The 20,490-nt window shown below is 42.6% G+C and overlaps 1 protein-coding gene across 2 annotated transcripts in view; it reads left to right on the top strand.

Moving 5' to 3' along the window:
- LOC309553175 (histidine--tRNA ligase, cytoplasmic-like) overlaps positions 1–20,490 on the top strand; it is a 246,276-nt gene that overhangs the window by 8,158 nt on the left and 217,628 nt on the right. For both annotated transcript variants that reach the window (XM_082254105.1, XM_082254104.1), the window contains exons 3-7: positions 871–990; positions 11,695–11,790; positions 15,424–15,549; positions 18,984–19,091; positions 19,332–19,430. In XM_082254105.1, the coding sequence (XP_082110231.1) occupies positions 871–990; positions 11,695–11,790; positions 15,424–15,549; positions 18,984–19,091; positions 19,332–19,430 (549 nt within the window). The remainder of the gene's footprint in view (positions 1–870; positions 991–11,694; positions 11,791–15,423; positions 15,550–18,983; positions 19,092–19,331; positions 19,431–20,490) is intronic.

The following is a 20,490-nucleotide window of genomic DNA, read 5'->3' as shown; positions in this document are numbered from 1 at the left end:
TGGTTGATTCTTCACAAAAAATGACAGTTTTATATCTTTATGTTTGAAGCCTGAAATGTGGCAAAAGGTCGCAAAGTTCAAGGGGGCCGAATACTTTCACAAGGCACTGTACATTCAGCCTGGCTAGTAACGGTTCGAATCTCGGACGGTTCAGCACAGATTCGAACCATGTATGGCCAGCCGAACAAGGAAGAGCTGGAAGAACATTTTGCAACTAATTTAGGTTTATTGGCAACAGGTCAGTAACATGATTGAGTATGAAAAGAGCATCTTAGAGAGTCAGTGACTCAGAAGTAAAGTTGGGCAGAAATTCACCAGTTTGTGAAAAGATGCATTGAAAAATTGTTGAACAATTTCAGAATCGGTAGTATAATTAGTTTTTTTTTTTTTTGTGCAAAAATTATCATACCAGAAGTTGACCAATATTGGACAAACAATTTTTCCAACAGGATGGAAAATTATTCCATCGTTTCTTTTGTCAGAAAGAAAAGCGCTTATATAGAGTGTTTATTTTTTTTTTTATTTTTTTTTATTTTTTTTTGTATATGCATTTTTGCGCATTTAGCCTTTTTTTTCTCTGCCAGAAAACACCTTTAAAAAAACGCAATCCAGGGGCTTTTTTTTTTTCTACCTCTAAATGTCCTAATGCACTTGGACACATAGGATAACATTGAACTAAAAAAGAAAACCTCAAAACTACTGTAGAAAACTCCAGTTATTCCTGTAGAAGCAGTGTTTTTTTTAAGCCCAGTGTGCATGGCCCTGAATCCTCTGCTCATATATATATATATATATATATAGGTGATTTTGTTTGGTTGTTATGCTAATGCTGCTTGCTTTTATAACTGTTGATGCTGTCTATTCTAACAGGGAACCAGAGATTATAACCCCAAACAGATGGCAATCCGAGAGAAGGTTTTTAACACCATTATTAACTGTTTCAAACGCCATGGTGCTGAAACTATTGACACTCCAGTGTTTGAGCTAAAGGTAAGTGGTTAACCCTAACTCTCTTGCATCACTTGCATATATAGAGGTTCCTAAAGACATTTAATGAACATTCTTTATACTGCTCATATTGACTAATTGGACTGAGTATGTGGTAAAGTAAAGGTGTATGAAGTACCTTTCTGTGACTCAACTGTTACCTAATGAGTAAAGTGGAACTTCACCCAAAAGGGGAAGTTCTGCTTTCTACCCTCTCCCCCGTTTTGACAGGTACCCACTCCCACCGGTCAGATTGCGTGGGCCGAGCGTAAGTATGCCCTCTCCCCCCCCCCCCCCCCTGCAGCCTTCTTTGATACGTCACAGGTCCCAGAAACCTGCGGGGTCATTCACAAAGCGTGGCTTGCACATGCACAGTGGGCGGTCACATGCGGCTTTCTAATGTATGTAATCATGCCAGCGCTCAGATCTGAAGATGGCTAAAGAACTGGCTGCACTCGATCCCTGGACAGGCAAGTGTCCTTTTATTGAAAGTTAGAAGCTACAGTATTTGTAGCTGCTGACATTTAACTTTTTTTTATTTCTTGCATGAAGAACTGCTTTAAAAAGCTTATTTGTTATAGGCTAGTATAGTAATAGCACAAATATGGATTTCCCTGTTAGTAAAAATTGATATTGTGACACAGAAAAATTAAAGGTGAAGTCCACCCAAACCAAATATTTCAGTGCAATAAATTAAGAAAAAAGGGTGCGCTAACCACAAACAAAGATAGAGGCAGCACTAGAAATAATGAATGGGTAAATGAATAAAAAAGTAGTGCGCTTCTAAAAAATACATAAATATGAATAAACAAACATATATGTGAACAAAATGCACGTGATGTTAAATAATCATACACAAATCGCCAAAATGATGAAGTAAGTGACAAATGATGTCTCAGATAAACAAATACAGTGACTTCTTCAGCTTCTGAGGTGTTGTAATAAAACTGTTTTCAAAAGTTCAAATTAGGTGTGCACCCCGTGACAATTCTGTGCATATGGGTGGCCCCTTACCACAATGGAATCAAGTGACGGATATGTTTCTCACTCAAAGTGACAGTGAAACTTTGCCAGTGACACTCAAAAGTAGCGATTACTTCTTACCAAATCATGGGGAGGTTGAGCTTTAACCACTTGCCTACAGGGCACTTTCACCCCCTTCCTGCCCAGACCGATTTTCAGCTTTCAGCACTCTCACACTTTGAATGACAATTACTCATGCAACACTGTACCCATAAAAAATGCGTGTCCTTTTTTTTTCACACAAATAGAGCTTTATTTTGCTGGTATTTAATCACTACTGGGGTTTTTATGCTTTTTTTGTGCTATAAATAAAAAAAAGACTGAAAATATTGTGAAAAACGCATTTTTCTTTCTGTCATAAAATTTTGCAAATTAGTAATTTTTCTTCACAAATTTTGGCCAAAATTTATACTGCTACTTATCTTTGGTAAATATAACCCAAATAAGTATATATTATTTGGTCTTTGTGAAAGTAATCGAGTCCACAAGCTATGGTGCTAATCATTGAAAATTGATCACACTTGACCACACCTGATGTACTGAAGAGACATTAAAAAGCCAGGAAAGTACAAATACCCCCCAAATGAACCCTTTTTGGAAAGTAGACATTCTAAGGTATTTAATAAGAGGCATGGTGAGTTTTTTGAAGTTGTAATTTTTTCCCACAATTCTTTGCAAAATGAAGATTTTTTTTTTTTTTCGTATTAACAGGTTATTTCTCTCACACAGCATATGTATACTTGCAACTACACCCCAAAACACATTCTACTACTCCTCCTGAGTATGTCGATACCACATGTGTGAGACTTTTCCACAGCCTAGCCACATACAGAGGCCTAACATCCAAGTAGCACCTTCAGGCATTCTAGGAGCATAAATTACACACATAATTTCCTGACAACCTGCACTTTTGAAGGCCCTGGAGCACCACGACAATAGAAACCCCCATAAAATGACCCAATTTTGGAAAGCAAAGAGACTAACATATAATCTTTGAGGCATAATGAGTCTTTTGAACATGTAATTTTTTCCACAAGTTTTTGGAGAATGTGGAAAGAAAATGAAAACGCATTTTTTACACAAAATTGTTCATTTATGCAATATTTCTAACACATAGCATGTACATAGCAAAAAATGCACCCCAAAATACATTCTGCTATTCCTCCTAAGTATGGCGATACCACGTTTGACACTTTTACACAGCCTAGCCACATACAGAGGCCCAACATCCAACTAGCACTTTACACAAAGTTGTCCATTTATCCACTTTAAGACTGGGCCTATCTTTGACACTTGGTGTTTACAAGCTAAAATCTTTTTTTTGCTAGAAAACTACTTAGAACCCCCAAACATTATATATATATATATATATATTTTTTTTTTTAGCGGAGACCCTAGAGAATAAAATGGAGATCGTTGCAATTTTTTCTTATCATACCGTACTTGCGCAGCAGTCTTCCAAACGCAATTTTTTTGGGAAAAAATTCACTTTTTTGAATTAAAAAATAAGAAAACGGTAAAGTTAGCCCAATTTTTTTCCATGTGAAAGATAATGTTAGTAATTTGATACCCAACATGTCATGCTTCAAAATTGCGCATGTTCGTGGAATGGCGCCAAACATTGGTACTTAAAAAGCCCCATAGACGACATTTTACAAATGTCTACAGGTAACCAGCTTAGAGTTACAGAGGAGGTCTAGGGCTCAAATTATTGCTCTCGCTCTAATGATCGCGGCGATACCTCACATGTGTGGTTTAAACACCGTTTACATGTGTGGGCGGGACTTGCGTATGCGTTCGCTTCTGCGCGCGAGCTAACGGGGACAGGGCGCTTTAATTTTTTATTTTTTTTCCTATTTATTTTATTTATTATTTTTTTATTTATACACCGTTTTTAAAAAAAAAAATGTTTTGATCATTTTTATTGCTATTACAAGGAATATAAACATTCCTTGTAATAGAAATAGGCATGACAGGTCCTCTTTATTCAAAAAGACCTCACAACTACACTAAAAAAGAAAAAAAAATTGTTTTAAAAAAATAAATAAAAAAAAAGGCCCTTTAAAACGGTTGCTAGGCGACGACGTTTGACGTAGCTCCGGTCCTCGGAGACGATAGAGTCGAGTGAGGGCCATCTTGCCTTCACTCGACTTCCTGTCGGAGGATCCAGGACCAGATAATTTTCCCCGCTGCCGGCGGGTCCAGTAAGCTGGGAAAACGTCCGGGGGGGGGGGGGGGGGCACCTCTTCCCCTGCACCATAAGGGTGATCCCGCAGCGAATACACTGCTGGGACCACCCTTATCTGAAAGCCGACTGCCAGCGGACGGTAAGTGGTTGCATGTATATAGCAAAAATTGCACCCCAAAATACATTCTACTACTCCTTCTAAGTATGGCGATAGCATATGTGTGAGACTTTTACATAGCCTGACCACATACAGAGGCCCAACATTCAAGTAGCACGGTCAGGCATTCTGAGAACATAAAATACACATCTAATTTCCTGACAATCTATTATTTTTGAAGGCCCCTCATATTTCTAACACATAGTATGTACTTACCAAGAATTACACTCCAACATACATTCTAATAAGGAAAGTGTAAAAAAAGTATTACCTGTGGTTTTAGTAGTTCAGTTGTCCACAGAGGAGAGCATTGGTCCAGGCAGTAGGCAGGGATATGCTTAGCGACTACAATAGCAATTTTCCAGGCAGCAGGCAGGAATATAGTCTATAGTCAATACTGGGATATTGTCAGCAAAGCCACAGCATTTGTCCAAAGGAATTTTACAGGCAGAGACATGGTCAGCACAGCTATAATATTGGTCTCGGTACACTGTTACCCGCAGACAATCATTGTACCGCTCCCCAGCCCTTCAGTAACATACTGAATCTTTCTACAGTTAATTTCATGTAGCAGGCAGAGGCATGATGGTAGTAAGTCAGCTGAGGGCCTCGGTCAGGTAAGACCTGGGGACAGGGGTAGAGGCTTCTCCCACCCAAATCTCTTTGAAGCCTCCGGATTCCAGGCCCTAATCCGGAATTTACAAAACCCGGAGAGAACCAAAAAATTGGTTTTCTCCATCCGGAAAAACAATTCTGGAGCCCCTCACATATGTGAGACCCCTGTGTACTACAGTAGCAGGGCAACAGATCAGTTCAAGCGGTAGGCAGAAGCATAGTCGGTAAAACAGGCCAGGGTCAGTTCACGTGCAAGCAGTCCAAGCGGCAGGCAGAAGCGTAGTTGATAAAACAGGCCAGTGTCAGTTCGCAGGGAAGCAATCCAAACAGTAGGAAGAAGCGTAGTTGATCAAACAGGCCAGGGTCAGTTCATGGGAAAGCAGTCCAAACGGTAGGCAGAAGTGTAATCGGTAAAACAGGCAAGGGTCAGTTCACGTGAAAGCAGTCCAAACAGTAGGCAGAGGCATAGTGGAAAAACAGGCCAGGGTCAGTTTATGTGGAAGGCAATGGCATGGTTATATAAGGAAACATGGAAAATGGTCAGCACAGATGAAAACGGGGAAATTATTAAAATATGGGCTAGTATTGTATGGATGTATGATGACGTCTGAAGCATTCTCCAATGCACAGGCCAGGTTGGGAGGGACAGTCCGGACAAAGGTAGCTGGTATCTTTACAAATTCCCCTTTTGCTGCATATACGGCATCTTTTTTGGCGTCTTCGGCCTGCTTCAGACGGTGGAATGCTGTCTGGGAAGTGGCGCTCATGAAGACCGCTAACAGCATCAGAGCGAAAGATTTCTGGGGGGGCGCCTTTCTGGTAGATGAGGGACGTGACCGTTTCTTCAATGAATTTTAGGAAAGAGGGGCTTTCAGTGGACTTGGCATAGATAAAATAAGCATTATAAAAGGCCAATTGAAATAAATAAATTGCAACTTTCTTGTACCAGAAACGGGACTTCCTTGTTGCCAAGTAGGGCTGAAGCATTTTAAAATCCACCCCCCCCATGTAAAGATTGTAATCTTGGACACACGTTGGCTTTTCAATGGGGCCTCTTCTTCTCAAATGTGGTGTCGTTATGGATGGTGGACATCATATAAACATTTCTACTATCCTTCCATCTCAAGGCCAGCACTTCGTTGTTTCTTAAGGCTGCTCTTTCCCCCATTCTCATTTTTTTATTCACCAAGGATTGTGGGAAGCCCTTCCTGTTCTTCCTGGTGGTTCCGCAGGCCAGGGTTTTTTCAAGGTAGAGATGTTTGAATAGGGGCAGGTTTGTATAATAGTTATCCAGGTATATGTGGTAACCTTTCCTCAGCAGTGGGTACGGCAGGTCCCATACAACCTTTTCGTTTGTACCCATGTAGGCCGGGCAGTCAGGGGGATCGAGCTAGGAATCTCTTCCTTCCTTTTTGCGGAACGCATACAGATATCCCGTGGCAGGGGCTCATCCACACATATGTTTTGGTCAGGGACGTAAAGTTCTGCAAAACGTTGGGGAAAAAAAATTATGAGGGGGCGAATTTTGTATAACTTGTCATAATTTGGATGATTTTGGGGGGGGGGGGGGCACTGGCTGTTGTCACTGAAATGAAGGAAGTGCATAATCATTTCATACCTGGACCTGGGCACTAGAGAAGAATATATGGGCATGTGGTGTATGGGGTGGGTGGACCAATAGGCATGTCCTTCATTTTTTTTTTTTTTTTGTAACCCCCATGTTTATCGTGAGGCCCAAAAACTCTTTGAAAACTCTTTAAATTCCTCCAAAGTTAAATCTCTCTACTCAAACGGACGGGAATAGGATGATTGGGGGTTGTTTACAATAAACTGCTGGGCATAAAGATTAGTTTGGTCCACGATGAATTGCAGAAAATTGTTGGGCAGAAAAAAATACAGAAAATCAATTAATGTGAAAATTATTGGCCTGCACACCTGGCTGTGCGGTGAAAGGGGGAATACTTGCTGATCCCGAGTTGGAGGGCAGCCATCTTGGGTTGGCAAGAGCATCTGGGAGGTGGGTAGTGGCCCTGGCTCTTGGGGGATGTGAAACTCCAGTGCTGGTAGTAGGGGGATTTGAAATTGGGAGTGATACCGCAGCGCTGGTGCTGGGCCTGGGCATTTGCTCCTGGGGTGTATCGCTGGTGGCAATGTTGGTACTGGGCCTGGGCATAGGATCCTGGGTGTACTGCTGGTGGCAGTGCTGGTACTGGGCCTGGGCATAGGATCCTGGGGTGTATCCCTTGTGGCTGCCTGGTTTCCAGAGCGCCATGCCCTTTGTAGGAGGGATCCATTCTTCCTCCGAGTCCATCTCCGATCCACTACTATTAGCGATTTCAAATTCCGAATCGGATTCTGATGAGAGCTCCCCAGTGCTCTCATCGGTCATGGAGAGGATCTGAAGCGCCTCCTCGCTGCTATACATCTGTTTTGACATGGTCGCTGTGATGGGCTGTGCGACGGGTGACAGTTGACTGCAGATGATCACTAATGGGTGGCAGGTGACGGTCACTGATGGGGTGACAGCTGACGATGACTGATGGGGTGACGGGCGATTGTCACCGATGGGTGACAGGGCACCGCTGGCGGTACTGATGGCAGTCTCTGGTGACAGGTGCACTTTATGGGTGGCAATTCCTGGGCACTGATGAGGTGACTGTTGGGTGACAGGTGCAATGGGGGGGGGGGGGCTGAGGACTGTGGGGGAACAAGTTTATTTGTGCTTTTTACACTCACAAGACACAGATCAGTAACTCACTGTTTCTGTTTCTGGCTCTGCTCTCCTCACACTGGAAACGGTGTGTGATGGGAGACGAGCTAGTAACAGTATGTTACTGCTCTGTGTTTACATTTGTGAACGGCTGTGAATGGATTCACAGCTGATCAATCACATGGTAAACAGCCACTGTCATTGGCTGTTTACCACTGTCAGTGACTAGCTGTGTTCCTAGAGAACACAGCGCCACCGACATGACCGTGCAGCGCGCTCCCGATCGCGCATGCGCGGTCTTCTTCTTGGCAGTACTATTGTGATCAGCTGTGATTAGATCACAGCCGATCACGTGGGAAACAGCCATGCCCATTGGCTGTTTCCCCCCTGCCGGTGACGCGCTGTGTCTCGGGGGACACGCCGCCACCGACAGTGCAGGGCTGCTCGCACACGATTGTGCGCCTGCCCTGCCTGAATGGGCCGCCGTCATGACGACGGCCCAGAACAATGGCCGCACTGCTCCACCGTCATTTGACGGTGGGTGGGCGGGCAGCAAGTGGTTAAACTGGTGAGCAGATACCCTGTGGCAGAGGATGCATAGACTGGACTCCCAATGTATGGATCTCCCAAACCTATCCGCTTCATACAAGTGTGGATCTCATTTGAGTCAATGGCAAGATTACCAACAGATGGACCCCAAATGAAAAAATAAATGCTAATGGGGGAGCAAGCCGTGCCGTCACACATCGCGGTCCGTTCTGCAGGCGGCCGCAATCTTCTTAAAGAGCTACTGTCTACGTGTGTGATCAAAATTTGCTGTAAGTGTCTGTCTTTTACATTAAAGTTAATTTTAAAGATAATGCACTATCGGCGTTTATTTTTTAATTTGGGATCCATCTGTTGGTAATGTTGCCATTGACTCAAATGAGATCTACACTTGTATAAAGCAGATAGGTTTGGGAGATCCATATATTGGGATTCCAGTCTATGCATCCTCTGCCACAGGGTCAACCTCCCCATGATTTGGTAAGAAGTAATCGCTACTTTTGAGTGTCACTTTGAATGAGAAACCTATCCGTCACTTGATTCCATTGTGGTAATGGGCCACCAATGTGCACAGGATTGTCACGGGGTGCACACCTAATTTGAACTCTTGAAAACATCACTTCATCACTTTATTACGGGGTTTTATTACAACCTAAACCGTGTAGAAAGCTGAAGACAGCAGATATACAAATAAAACTTTTGTAGGGCGATTTGTTTAATCTCTGTGTATCTTCTGAGGCTGTTCACTTCACTGGGTATATGTGGGGGTTTGCATCCACTTTTAAATCTGAATTTTGGGTAAACAGTTCAACACCCAGCAGAAATACATGAACTTTTTTTACTAGCCAAAAAAATTTTAATTCTGTTCAGTCACTCAAGTGATGTATTCAGTCCTGCGAACCCATGGTATGTATGTGAGCTGCTCAGGCTGCTAGGAAATGTAGTCCTGTGCTGACTGTGTAGTACTGTGAGTTCTGACTGGTAAGGAGTCCGCCCGTGCTCCAGACATTGACAGATAAGAGCAGAAGATCCCGGGAGCCGCACATCAAGACCAGACCTGCTGTCTGTAGACAAGTGGCAATCTCAGCCTAGACACCTGCCAGGCCACGCCCCTAACACTTTTCACTCCGCCCACTGGAGCTTACCCATGAGTAGGCTGAGATTTGCCCCTTGCCTACACATAGCAGGTCTTGTTCTGATGTACAGCTCCCAGGATCTTCTGCTCTTATTTTTTCATCCCTGCCAGGCAGCACAGCTAGGTTGGAACTTCACTTTCGTCATTTTCAGTGACCTTAATGTTAGGCAAGCCAAACATTAATAAATAAATTGTGGAATATGCTGCGCACATCAGAAATTAGGGTTAAAATACAAATCAAATAAATAGATGAGCTGCCAACACTTGATCCATGAATTAGAACAATAGATCCTCTTAAAAGTTAAAAACAAACAGGTGTAGCGCTTGCACTGAGTAAAATAGACTAAAAAGTCCTTATAAACAGACAGTCCAAATCTGTAAATTATAAAGATTCCAGGTAGGAAAGGACAGGGTGCTCCTAAGGACACTCCAAAACTCTGATCACCATGTGTAGGGAGAACCACCACCAAGGTATATATTGGCCTCTTACCACAATAATTTGACCCCCATGACAGAGATCAAAATCAGCCTGTATAACATCCACTTGCTAGTCTGGTGTCAACACATTCACTGACCGCTTCACTCCCAAATAGGTGGTATCACATGTAAAGGAAGGAGACAACTCCCATAGCGTGACACTGTATAATCAGCTTTATTAGACACAACATGACAAGTGGCAACTCACGTTTAGTAGTAAGATTTCAGGCATGTAAGGTTTGCATGGACCGGAGCGTCCCTGAAGATTGTTTCCTGCCGAGAAAATGGCCGCCGCGTCTCCCTCGTGGACACAGCGTGACGCACCGCAGGCTCCCCCTACGCATTTCGTCAGATACTGGCCCTAATACCAGTCCAGCGATGGTACCAATCGCTTTAGACACTTCTGGTATTCACCTCCCACACTGCATGCAGCGGTTATACCTGCTGGCAAGTACATCGATACATACATATTGAGTCACAGCCTGCCGAACTGGTAAGTATCACCTATATTCCTTTACAGCAGGGGTGTCAAACTCAATTTCATTGCAGGCCGCATCAGCATTCTGGTTTCCCTCAAAGGGCTGGTTATATCTGTAGGATTAGATGTCCAGAGCACTCCACGCCCACTTACACCCTTACATGAGCTGTCAAGAGTCGCCTACCCTTTCTTACATCACAATGTAGCCCCTTACCTGGGGCTACTGCCAAGAAGAAGATGCGGGTGGATTTGAGAAGAAGAAAGTGCAAGGTCTGGACGAGGACCAGAGGAGGGCTGGAGTCAGCTTACAGAGTCTACTGAATGCTGGGACCAGGGGAGGCAGAGACAAGGTGGTGTTGTGGCTGCACAGAGAGGTGCAGGATCTGTAGGAGGAGTTCTGCCCCCCTCTCTGCTGCAGACTGCTGAGAAGGGGGGGGGGGCAAAGACGATCCTTTCTGCAGCAGCACAGAGAATCACAGGATCTGGCAAAGGAGTTCTGTCCTCTCTGCTGCCGACTACTGAGACAAGGTGGGGGCAGAGACAAGGGGGGTGCTGTAGCTGCAGGAGAGGTGCGAGGGCCACATGAAATGGCCTGGGGGGGGGGGGGCCACATTCGGCCCGCGGGCCCTGTGTTTGACACCTGTGTTTTACAGGATGCTTGTGGTTCAGTTTTGTTTTTTTGATCTAGTGATAGTCATTTTAAGCGTTCTAGTCTGCTCACTGAACTGTTGATCGGATAATAAGGAGAAGCATGCTGAAGAGGCCATTTCTATGCTGTCCCTTCATGTAAGCATTCTCATTCCGAGTTCTGCTGTGCAGAGTATCACAGGAGGCTGGTAATGAAACAGATTGAGACACCCATATGGTAGTCATTAGTAAATCGCATTTTTAGTGCATCAACCTGAATTTCAGCTTTATGTTTTTCTTTGAGACAAGAATAATAGCTGTACCAGACTACATTATGGTATAGTTGGTTCCAAAAATCACTGGTGTTGCACACAATGTAAAACAAACCATCAGTAAATGGTCATTGACAATTAGAGACTTACCCTTTGGCTGCATTTTATTGTAACACATAACCTTAGGTGTTCATTTACATCTGCAGCTTTTATTCAGAAATAAAGTGTTTGTAGCCTGACATTCCTATTTACTTCTTGTTTCATCACTGGAATGATGGAATAGGCTTGTGCATAATAGTTGTCCAGATGTTCTTGTTTTGGCTCAGTACCTCCAAGCAGTATTATTCTACTTTACAGTAAGGAGCTAACTTTACAGGTTCCCTTTTAAGTACAAAGGATGGTGAACTTGCCAAGGCTTATTCATGTGTGTTACTGTAATTACTGTTGTTTGTATTTTAATATAATATTTTACATTGCAGGAAACTCTAACTGGAAAATATGGAGAAGATTCCAAACTTATTTATGACCTGAAGGATCAGGGTGGTGAATTGCTCTCCCTTCGATATGATCTCACTGTATCCTCTAACTTGGCAAAAGTCATAATGAGAACACTCATTGGTGACTATGGATATCATTAGTAAAACCAGGAGGAAAAACACAAGGCATGCTGTCCCATTGTGGGCTTGTCTTTATGTGGCTTTATTTTCTACATATACATTTATAACAGATTCACCTAATATCTTTACTCCCCTCCTTCTCCATATAATTACCTATCCTCTGCTTCACTTGCCACCTGTAAGCTCCATGGTTATATGGTCAGAGCTTACACAGGGCTAAGGACTGTAGCCCCATCCTCATGTGGCAGTTCTTGGGCTTGGTGATTAGCTAGTCAGGCATCCAGGGTTGCACTTTGAGCGTAAAGGGGTTACATGCGTCACCATAACTGAATGTACCAGATTTCTTCTATTCTAACCCTTTACCACTCTTATCAAAAAAGTTTTGTCTGGAGTAGGGTAATCCAGGAGTGATACATATACAGGAGTGATTAGCACAATCGTCTGTCTTATATTTGTTGCTTTAAGTCAGCCATAGATGGATCTAATCTTGGCTGGTTCAGCAGGGACCGTCCACGATTCGATCCATCTAAGCGACAGGCTGGTTTTACTGAAGTTGATCCATCAAACGACTTCAATACAGCCAGCCTGTCTGATTATTTTTTTTGCATGCGATTACTGCCGACAGCTATAGCCGCTGGCAGTGATCATTGTGTTCTGCCGGCATGGAAGGCTTCCCGCCGGCAGAACATAATAGCACTGTGGGAGAAATTCCCTCATCAACAGTGACTGTGTTGATAGGGGAATTGAGCAATTTTCTTTCCTTCAACCACAGGTGGAAAATTACATCAACTATAGCTTGCCTTAGGGTGCATTCACACTTGCAAATGTAACCTGGTTGTGATTATGTGCAGAAACCCCAGCAGGGGTTCCTGCAATTAGGTGCAAGCAGCAGCCCCAGACTGCCTGCGTCCAGGGCCCATCATTCTCATGTCATCACGGCATGAGCAGTTAAATGGGAGTGGGCGTGAATAACTGCAAGAGCTGGCAGCCTCCCTTTGCTTTCAATGGGGCTGCCACTCGCCCCTTATTGCGGGAACCCCCACTGAGGTTCTCGCTCATAACAGCCAGGATACATTCACAAGTGTAAATGCACCCTAATTCTTACAATGCTTAGACCTCCTGATTGCTTTTGACAAATCATAAATAAAAATTGCATTGCATTTGTATGCTGATAAAACGGACCATGCTTAGAAATTGCATGGCCGCCAAACATTTTAAAACTCCTCATTCTTTTTCTATGAGCATGTTTGTATCAGATAAGGCATGTGGACACCAGGGAGGTTACTCTGTAACCTTAGCACACATTTCTTTATACACTCAGATGTCTGCTTCCCTTTGTTGGAGCAATAGTGAAAGTGCTTTTATCAGACACATGCAGCCCTGTGATTCTCAGCTGGAGAAAAAGATTATTAAGATGTAGAATCAGGTCAACTTTTTTTTTTACAGTCCGAGCCATTTTTTTAACAACTCCAATACAGTAAAACCTTGGATTGCAAGCAGAATTTGTTCCAGAAACATGTTTGTAATCCAAAGCACTTTTCCCCATAAGAAATCATGGAAACTCGGATGATTAGTTCCACAATCATTTATTCATAAGTCTTTCAGTTTATAGTCAATATAAAAAGAATATAGCAATGTGATAGGTTGTGTAACCATAAAATGTCTATCCACAAATGGCAGCCTCCACAAGGGGATTAGAAGTCCAGTGTGGAAGAGATGACGCCGATGGCGGTGCGGAGGATGGTTTAGGTGGACAACTTTACCCTGGATGCTTGCATACTTAGATGCGCCTGTTTTAATCATCAGCCATGTGAGTTGCTAAACATTGTACCTTCAATAAATGTAACCATATTGCTACACTTAGAGCCTAAATTTATTTAAAAAGTTTTGCTCCTCTTGCAAAACGCTCTCAATCCAAGGTTTTACCTTAACTCGCTTTTGCTGGTCATTCCTATCATTAGTTCAACTTATTCATTTTAAAAAGCAACCATTGACGTAAGATGTCACGGAAAGTCCCTACTGCGAGACAGTCAGTTCCAGTAAAATATTTGCACACTTCCATAGCCCAATTGTGCATGGTAATAGAAACATGCTAAAAATATGATAAATATGTAGTCTGATATTGCTGTCCTTTACTTATCGTGGTGATCCAGACAAGATATCCAGGGGTTATTGTTCGGTTCAACTGAACAATAATCCCTGGCCAAAAAGAGACAAAGGAACCAGAGCAAACTGCCTTTAACTTGCTTTTGCACAGTGGTTTCTGTGCTTTCCTAATTTTGTATTTTCTGGAGGAGGCATCAGCAGTGGCAACCTTTGTTTTTATATCAGCACAAGTCCTCTTTAAAGTATGTAACGCCAACAATTGAAGAGTAGTTAAGACCCCTGCAGGGCTTTTGTATCTGTGCCCTACTCAGATTTTGCGTTACTTCCCAGCCTAGAGACCCAATTAGAATTAAGAGGGGATATCCCCTTCCAGACAGTGTCACCAGTTTAGGTTAACCCATGGGAAGATTTCTCCTGACCTGTTCATATGCCACCTCAAATATTTGGAGGTTTCCAATTTTCTAGAAATAATGGTCACTGGGACCAACAGTAAAGATTAATTTTGCCAGCGTGGATGCAGACAGCAATGAAAGCTAGAGATTTTATCACTCCCAGATTCTGTCCAAAACCAAGTTAAAGGGGCTTGCACACAGACTTTCTCCAAAGTCCCCTTTAACTTTAAAATCGTAGGCAATGTATTAGGGAACAAAGTGACAGGATATCCAGGGGTTATTGTTCAGTTCAAGCTATGCTCCTTCTTACAGTGAGAGCATCCATCACAATTTGTTGCCAATAGGGACGTTAGATAAGCCAAAAAAAAAAGGGGGAGGAGTACTGCACAATGATCTCCACCAAGCTCACATGTACCTCGAAGGTGTACACCTTATCTTGCATTTGAGGTTTCTCACACAGTTTTTAAAAATGCTTGGTGTAGACCAGTGTTTCTTCTGCTTCCTGGTGGCTGCCCACAACATGTTTTTCAGATCTTCTCACAGAACCATTGCTTAGATAATTAGTGTTAAGCTGGCCATATTTATGAAATCAGCTAGATATGGTGGCAATCTTACTTTTATGGACTGCAGCATTCACTCCCCCACACACCTATGACTAATGCACGCCATACACAGAGCTAATTTATTTTCTGCAAGCACAGACCGTGTTTACAGGGGAATCCCCTTCCGCCTAGCCATTGTATTCTCAGGGCAGGGAAAGCCATCCCCGCTTGGAAAAGACAGTGATTATTGCTAGTGGCTATACTAGCCGCTGGCGATAATCGCATGTAAAATCATGGTTTGACCAGTCTTTGGCCGGCCTAATATGACCGTGTCTGACAGTGCCTTCCTACCTGCTTCCAGGTGCTTGGACATTACCCTTAAACCTGGAGGTTGTCGAAGATTTTAAAGTATTAGTGGCCACCAGGAGTAGGAGTTATGAAAGGTGTAGGTTACTAGTGTCTCTGCCATTAGAATTGAAAGAAGGGAAATGAAATATTATATTCTATTGTATAAACAAAGTAATGCACATGTTCCTTAACATTGCTGCTAGGTTCCATTTGCCCGTTACTTGGCAATGAATAAGATCACAAATATTAAGCGTTATCATATAGCCAAAGTGTACAGAAGGGACAACCCAGCTATGACCAGAGGTCGCTACCGTGAGTTCTATCAATGTGTAAGTATGTATGCTTGTAATGTTACACTGACACTAGGGACAAAACTTTGAAAGAGTGATCATTTCTAGTCTCTCTTATTGCTGTCTTTGTGGGGGGGGGTTTGATCAGCAGTGTGGGGTTTATTTTATACAGCAATATAGATAATTTAATCCGCTTTTAGCTTTTTGGTATTGCCACTAATATAAACTAATCTTTTTCCTCTGTTAATGTCCTAAAAAGTGTACGAGGGACCAGTGGGGCTCTGTTACAGAGTGCACTAATTGGCCAGTGATCATGCAACAATGGTACAAAAACACTGCTCTTTGTTGTGCATGTGACTCCATCTGCTCATTCTCAGTGAGAAGCATGTTGCAATTCAACAAATCTTGTTAATTGGGGTAGGTGTAGGTAAGTGTAGGATTGCAGTAGCATTAGGGTTTTTGCTGTTTTGTTTTTGTGTATATATATATATATATATATATATATATATATATATATATATATATATATATACATACAGTAAAGCCCCCGCTCCATCGCGGTTCAGTTTTTGCGGTTCCAGTATATTGGGTTTTTTTCTGTAATGTTATTTTACTATGTAAATCATTCAAAATTAAATATTTTTGTGTATTCCAAAGCTCTTGCTATGTCTCTCAGTATCTTTTATGTGTTTAAATGTGTTTCTATTGTTTTAAAAGTGTGTTTAAAGACCTTAAAATGCTTTTAAAAGTACAGTGACAGTAAAAAAAAAACATGCCTACAGTGTATTTTAATAGAGTTTTTCTATTTCGCGGATTTTCACTTTTCGCAGCTGGGTCCGGAACGTAACCCCCGCAAAGGAGGGGGGTTTACTGTACTTTAAAATCTTTAGGGCTGTGATCTATTCATTCAACAAGTTTGCTAAAAAAAAAAAAAAAAAAAAAAGAGAGAGAATAAGTATATAAAAAATAAAAAGAATGCACTGGAGCACAGTGCTGGAGCACATTTTTTCATGGGATTTTGAGTATCGGTTTTCCTAGCATGCAGCAGGATTGGTGGCATTACTCATGCCTCTTAAAAGTGTTGGAAGCTTGTCTCCAAGGTAAGTATGGTATTTTTCTTAAAACACTGCATTTTTTGAAGATTTTTTTTTTCTATTATTATACTGGTGGTGCAGAACTGTTTTTGTTGGAACATCCTTTTAAATCACATGTTGACTTTAAATGGTTGGCTCACTCAATCAGGTAAGAAGGAAGGAAACTGCTGAGCTTTACGCGAAAGCCCAGTATCCTCTCCAAAATTTGTCTTTTCTAGAAACCAGCTGGAAATAAAAAACTTTCAGCAAGTGTAAAAAAAAAAATAGTCTTAGAAGTTTAGGTGCTATAAATTTTAAATACGTTTTTGAAGTGTGGATCTACACGTGTTTTACATGTGTTAGTGTACATCGCTATGGTAGATATGGTTTCAATGGAAGAAGCACAGACAACCATGTACTGACCTTTTCCAATTCATTTCTGGCTCTTCCACTTAAGTTACCTTTTTGGGTTCTACTTTTCTAAAGAAATTTATATTTAACTTTAGATTTTTTTTTCTCATTGTCTGTTACTTCAGGGCCTCATGCAGCACAGCATAGAGCCAGCTATAGAAAAAACTGCCCACTAAAAGCCAAAATGTGCCTCATTATTTTTGGATCTCATTATATATACTGGCAATAAATAAGCTGTAAAAAAAAAAAAAAATTTGTCTTTAAATACGTTGGGCTTAAGTGCCGGTTCACACTTATGCGATGCGGGAAGGCTGCGAATTCACAGCCTGTTCCCGCATTGCAAACGCACCCCTGGCAGTTCACACTGCCATATGCGATTGGGGGTGTCAATGTAATCTTAACGACACCCCCAGTTTGATCGCATATCGCAGTGCGATCTTACAGTTCGCACAGGATCGGATCGCACAAGTGTGAACCACTGTGCGATCCGATCCTGATGCGGCTGCAAAAAAGGGTCCTGTGCATCTTTGCTGCAGGTGCGGTGCGAATTTAGCCATACAAAGTGTATGGCTAAACTCGCACCGCACAGCCGATCGCATGTAATGAAGGAGCAGTGCGCTCCGACATTACATGCGATCGCCGCAGCCGCACTAGTGTGAACCGGCACTCACTGTGTGGTGAGTGCGAGCATATTATATCTTAAATTGAAACTCAAGTCAAAAATGAAATTTTTCCTATTTATAGTATATTCAATGTCTTTATCTTTGATATTAATCATTTTCTGGCTAGCTGCTTGTGTAGCTTAGAAAGTGTTATTTAAACTAGACAAACAGCTTCTTCCTGTTATTCATTGACAATGCTATTTCCCTTTATCTGAATTTGCTAACCTGTCTTTTACTTCCTGAAAAGGTTGTCAGTCTTTCTTAGACAGGCATGCCTAGACCTGCCCAGCCCCACCCCCACCCCTCCTATCCTTCACAGAACATGATCTCCTGTCTTCATAGCCTCATTTAGGCTCTCCTGAGAGGGAGAGGGGAAGAGGGAGAGGGTGGGGACACATGACCGATGCAATATTTGAAAGAAATAAGGTACAAAGGAACGTTTTGAAAGTTAGAAGGATACAGGTCAATTTCTATTGCTCATTACATGTGAGTAATGAGTTTTAGGCCCTGTTTCCACTAATGCGACTTCGGGCACCTAAAGTTGCATGACGAGTCACAGCCCATTGATTTCAATGACACCCGTTTCCATCTATGCCACTTTTAAAATCAGCGACTTTAAAAAGGGTGCCTGCACTACTTTGATGCAACTTTGATCAAGAGAGTGTACTAAGTGGCGCACTAGTGCAAACGTAGCAACTAGGCTAGAGTGTAACTTTGGAGTGCGTCTTTGAGTGTAACTTTGATCTTAATTTACACACTCTGTATCAGTCACATCAAAAGTTGCATCACAGTAGTTCAGGTACCTTTTCAAGGTCGCTAATTTTTTTCAAAGTCGCATAGATGGGAATGGATGCCAATGGGCTGACACTTGCCATGCAAATTTGTTTGTCCAAAGTCACATGTGAAGTCGCACTAGTGGAAACGTAGACTTAGTGTAGTTGCCTGTACTATGATCATTTGTAGGCTGTGAGCTGAGACCCCAGAGCACTTCCAGCTACAATGACAGTCCCCCCCTTCCCCTGTGTCCAGCTTCCTTCTCCTATTGTAGTCTTCATTCAAAGCCCTGCACAGCTATACTGTATATGTGTATGTGTGCACCTTTTGAAAACTGCAAAATAAGGGTAGAAAAACTGTGATTTTTTTCATTTTGACGCATAAGGCTGAACTGAGCTCACATTAATGGTTGCTGTGGAGAATTTAAGGAATTAGGCTGTACTTCTGCCTTAACTACATTTTTGCCCCCTTCACATTTAGTAGAAATTATATTTATCATTTTTTTTCACAAGATGTGTAAAGTGACTCCATGTGCATTTGCTGTTTGTTGCAGGATTTTGACATTGCAGGACAGTATGACCCCATGATTCCTGATGCTGAATGTCTGAAGATTGTTCATGAAATTCTCAGTGAACTGGAATTGGGAGAGTTCAGTATCAAGGTATTTTTTCCAATTATTTTTTAGACCTGTCATCTTTTTTAACAGGAAAAGACCTGTCATCTTTACCCGGGACATTTGCCCACTATCAAATATCTCAACCAAAATAATATATTCTATAGTCTGCATCCTTCTATTCTGCATACAGGAATTATTGCTTTTAGAAGCTGATCATGCACATAAGAAAATTGACTGTAACAGTCTGACCTTTTTTCAGTTTATATTTTTATGATGTCATTACAGGTGAATGACAGAAGGATTTTGGATGGCATGTTTGCAGTTTGTGGTGTACCAGACAGTAAGTTCCGCACAATCTGCTCTTCAGTGGACAAACTGGATAAGGTAAATGTTAGCAGAAAGTGTTGTGATAGTGCTAGGCCCTGCCACTGTGTGAGCATATGCATTTTTCTCTGTCGCTCATTGACAGACGTAGTCTTCTTGATTCACAAGAACTGGGTTATGTTGTCTCCGCAGGAGCAGGACTAGGCAGAAAGAAAAAACGTTCTGGCTCCACCTTAGGGGCAGTCCCTGAGGGTATATCCTCCCTCTCTCTGCTACAAGGCATCAGTTTTTTTCTGTCTAGTCAGGAGTAAGGACCTAAGTTCCTTGCTGGGATCTTTTTGGTCCTGGCAAGATTTTTTCTTTAGAAAAAATATTTTTTAGGCAGTTTTCTCCAGTGTTTTTTTCCTGTGAGATCTTCAAGCAAATACGCCGGACTGGGCGACACTAGTGGTCACCCCAGCCGGCCTACGAGCGCGCGCAGACCATTGCATTGCGCTTGGTCGGCCGCGACACATTCAAGTAAGTATGCGGGGCCGGGCGACGGGCTGGATGTTGAGATCCAGTGGTCACCCCGGTTTCTGCCTACGAGCGCGTGCAGACCAGAGCTCCGCGCTGGATCGGCCGCGACGGAGTCCCATTGGAGGGACTGACCTTGCGAGTTAAAAGTCTCGCTTGGACGCCAAGAACCAGAGTGTCGAGGCGTCCGGAGTGGTCCACAACCCCCCACCCCGGTGGAGAGGGTATTGTGAAGAGAGGGTGCCTGTCGGTTCGGTATGGTGAGTAAACGTTCCCTTTTTTTCCTCGTTATGAGGCAGTATGAATTATGGGCCCCTCCATACATGGTCAGTATATATCTGACACTAAAAGTCCCCCTTGTAAATACAGTATGTGTTTGGTGGGAAGTGGACTTGGTTTGAGAGCTAACACTCTACCCAGCAGACTGTAGTATTACAGCAGACATAGGAGGTATAATCCTACCTTAATTGTAGTGTACCTCCTGCAGATCGATAAACCGCCACTTAGCAGAGATGCAGGTGGATGTGCTGGGAAAAACGATTTCGGCAGTCCGCCGCCATTTTGCCGTAGACCGGGTGCATCGAGTTTCGATCTCTCCCACCGG

Source organism: Pelophylax lessonae (assembly GCF_965119305.1).
Source record: "Pelophylax lessonae genome assembly, chromosome: 4".
Taxonomy (NCBI): domain Eukaryota; kingdom Metazoa; phylum Chordata; class Amphibia; order Anura; family Ranidae; genus Pelophylax; species Pelophylax lessonae.
This window is presented reverse-complemented; position numbering and strand designations above follow the sequence as displayed.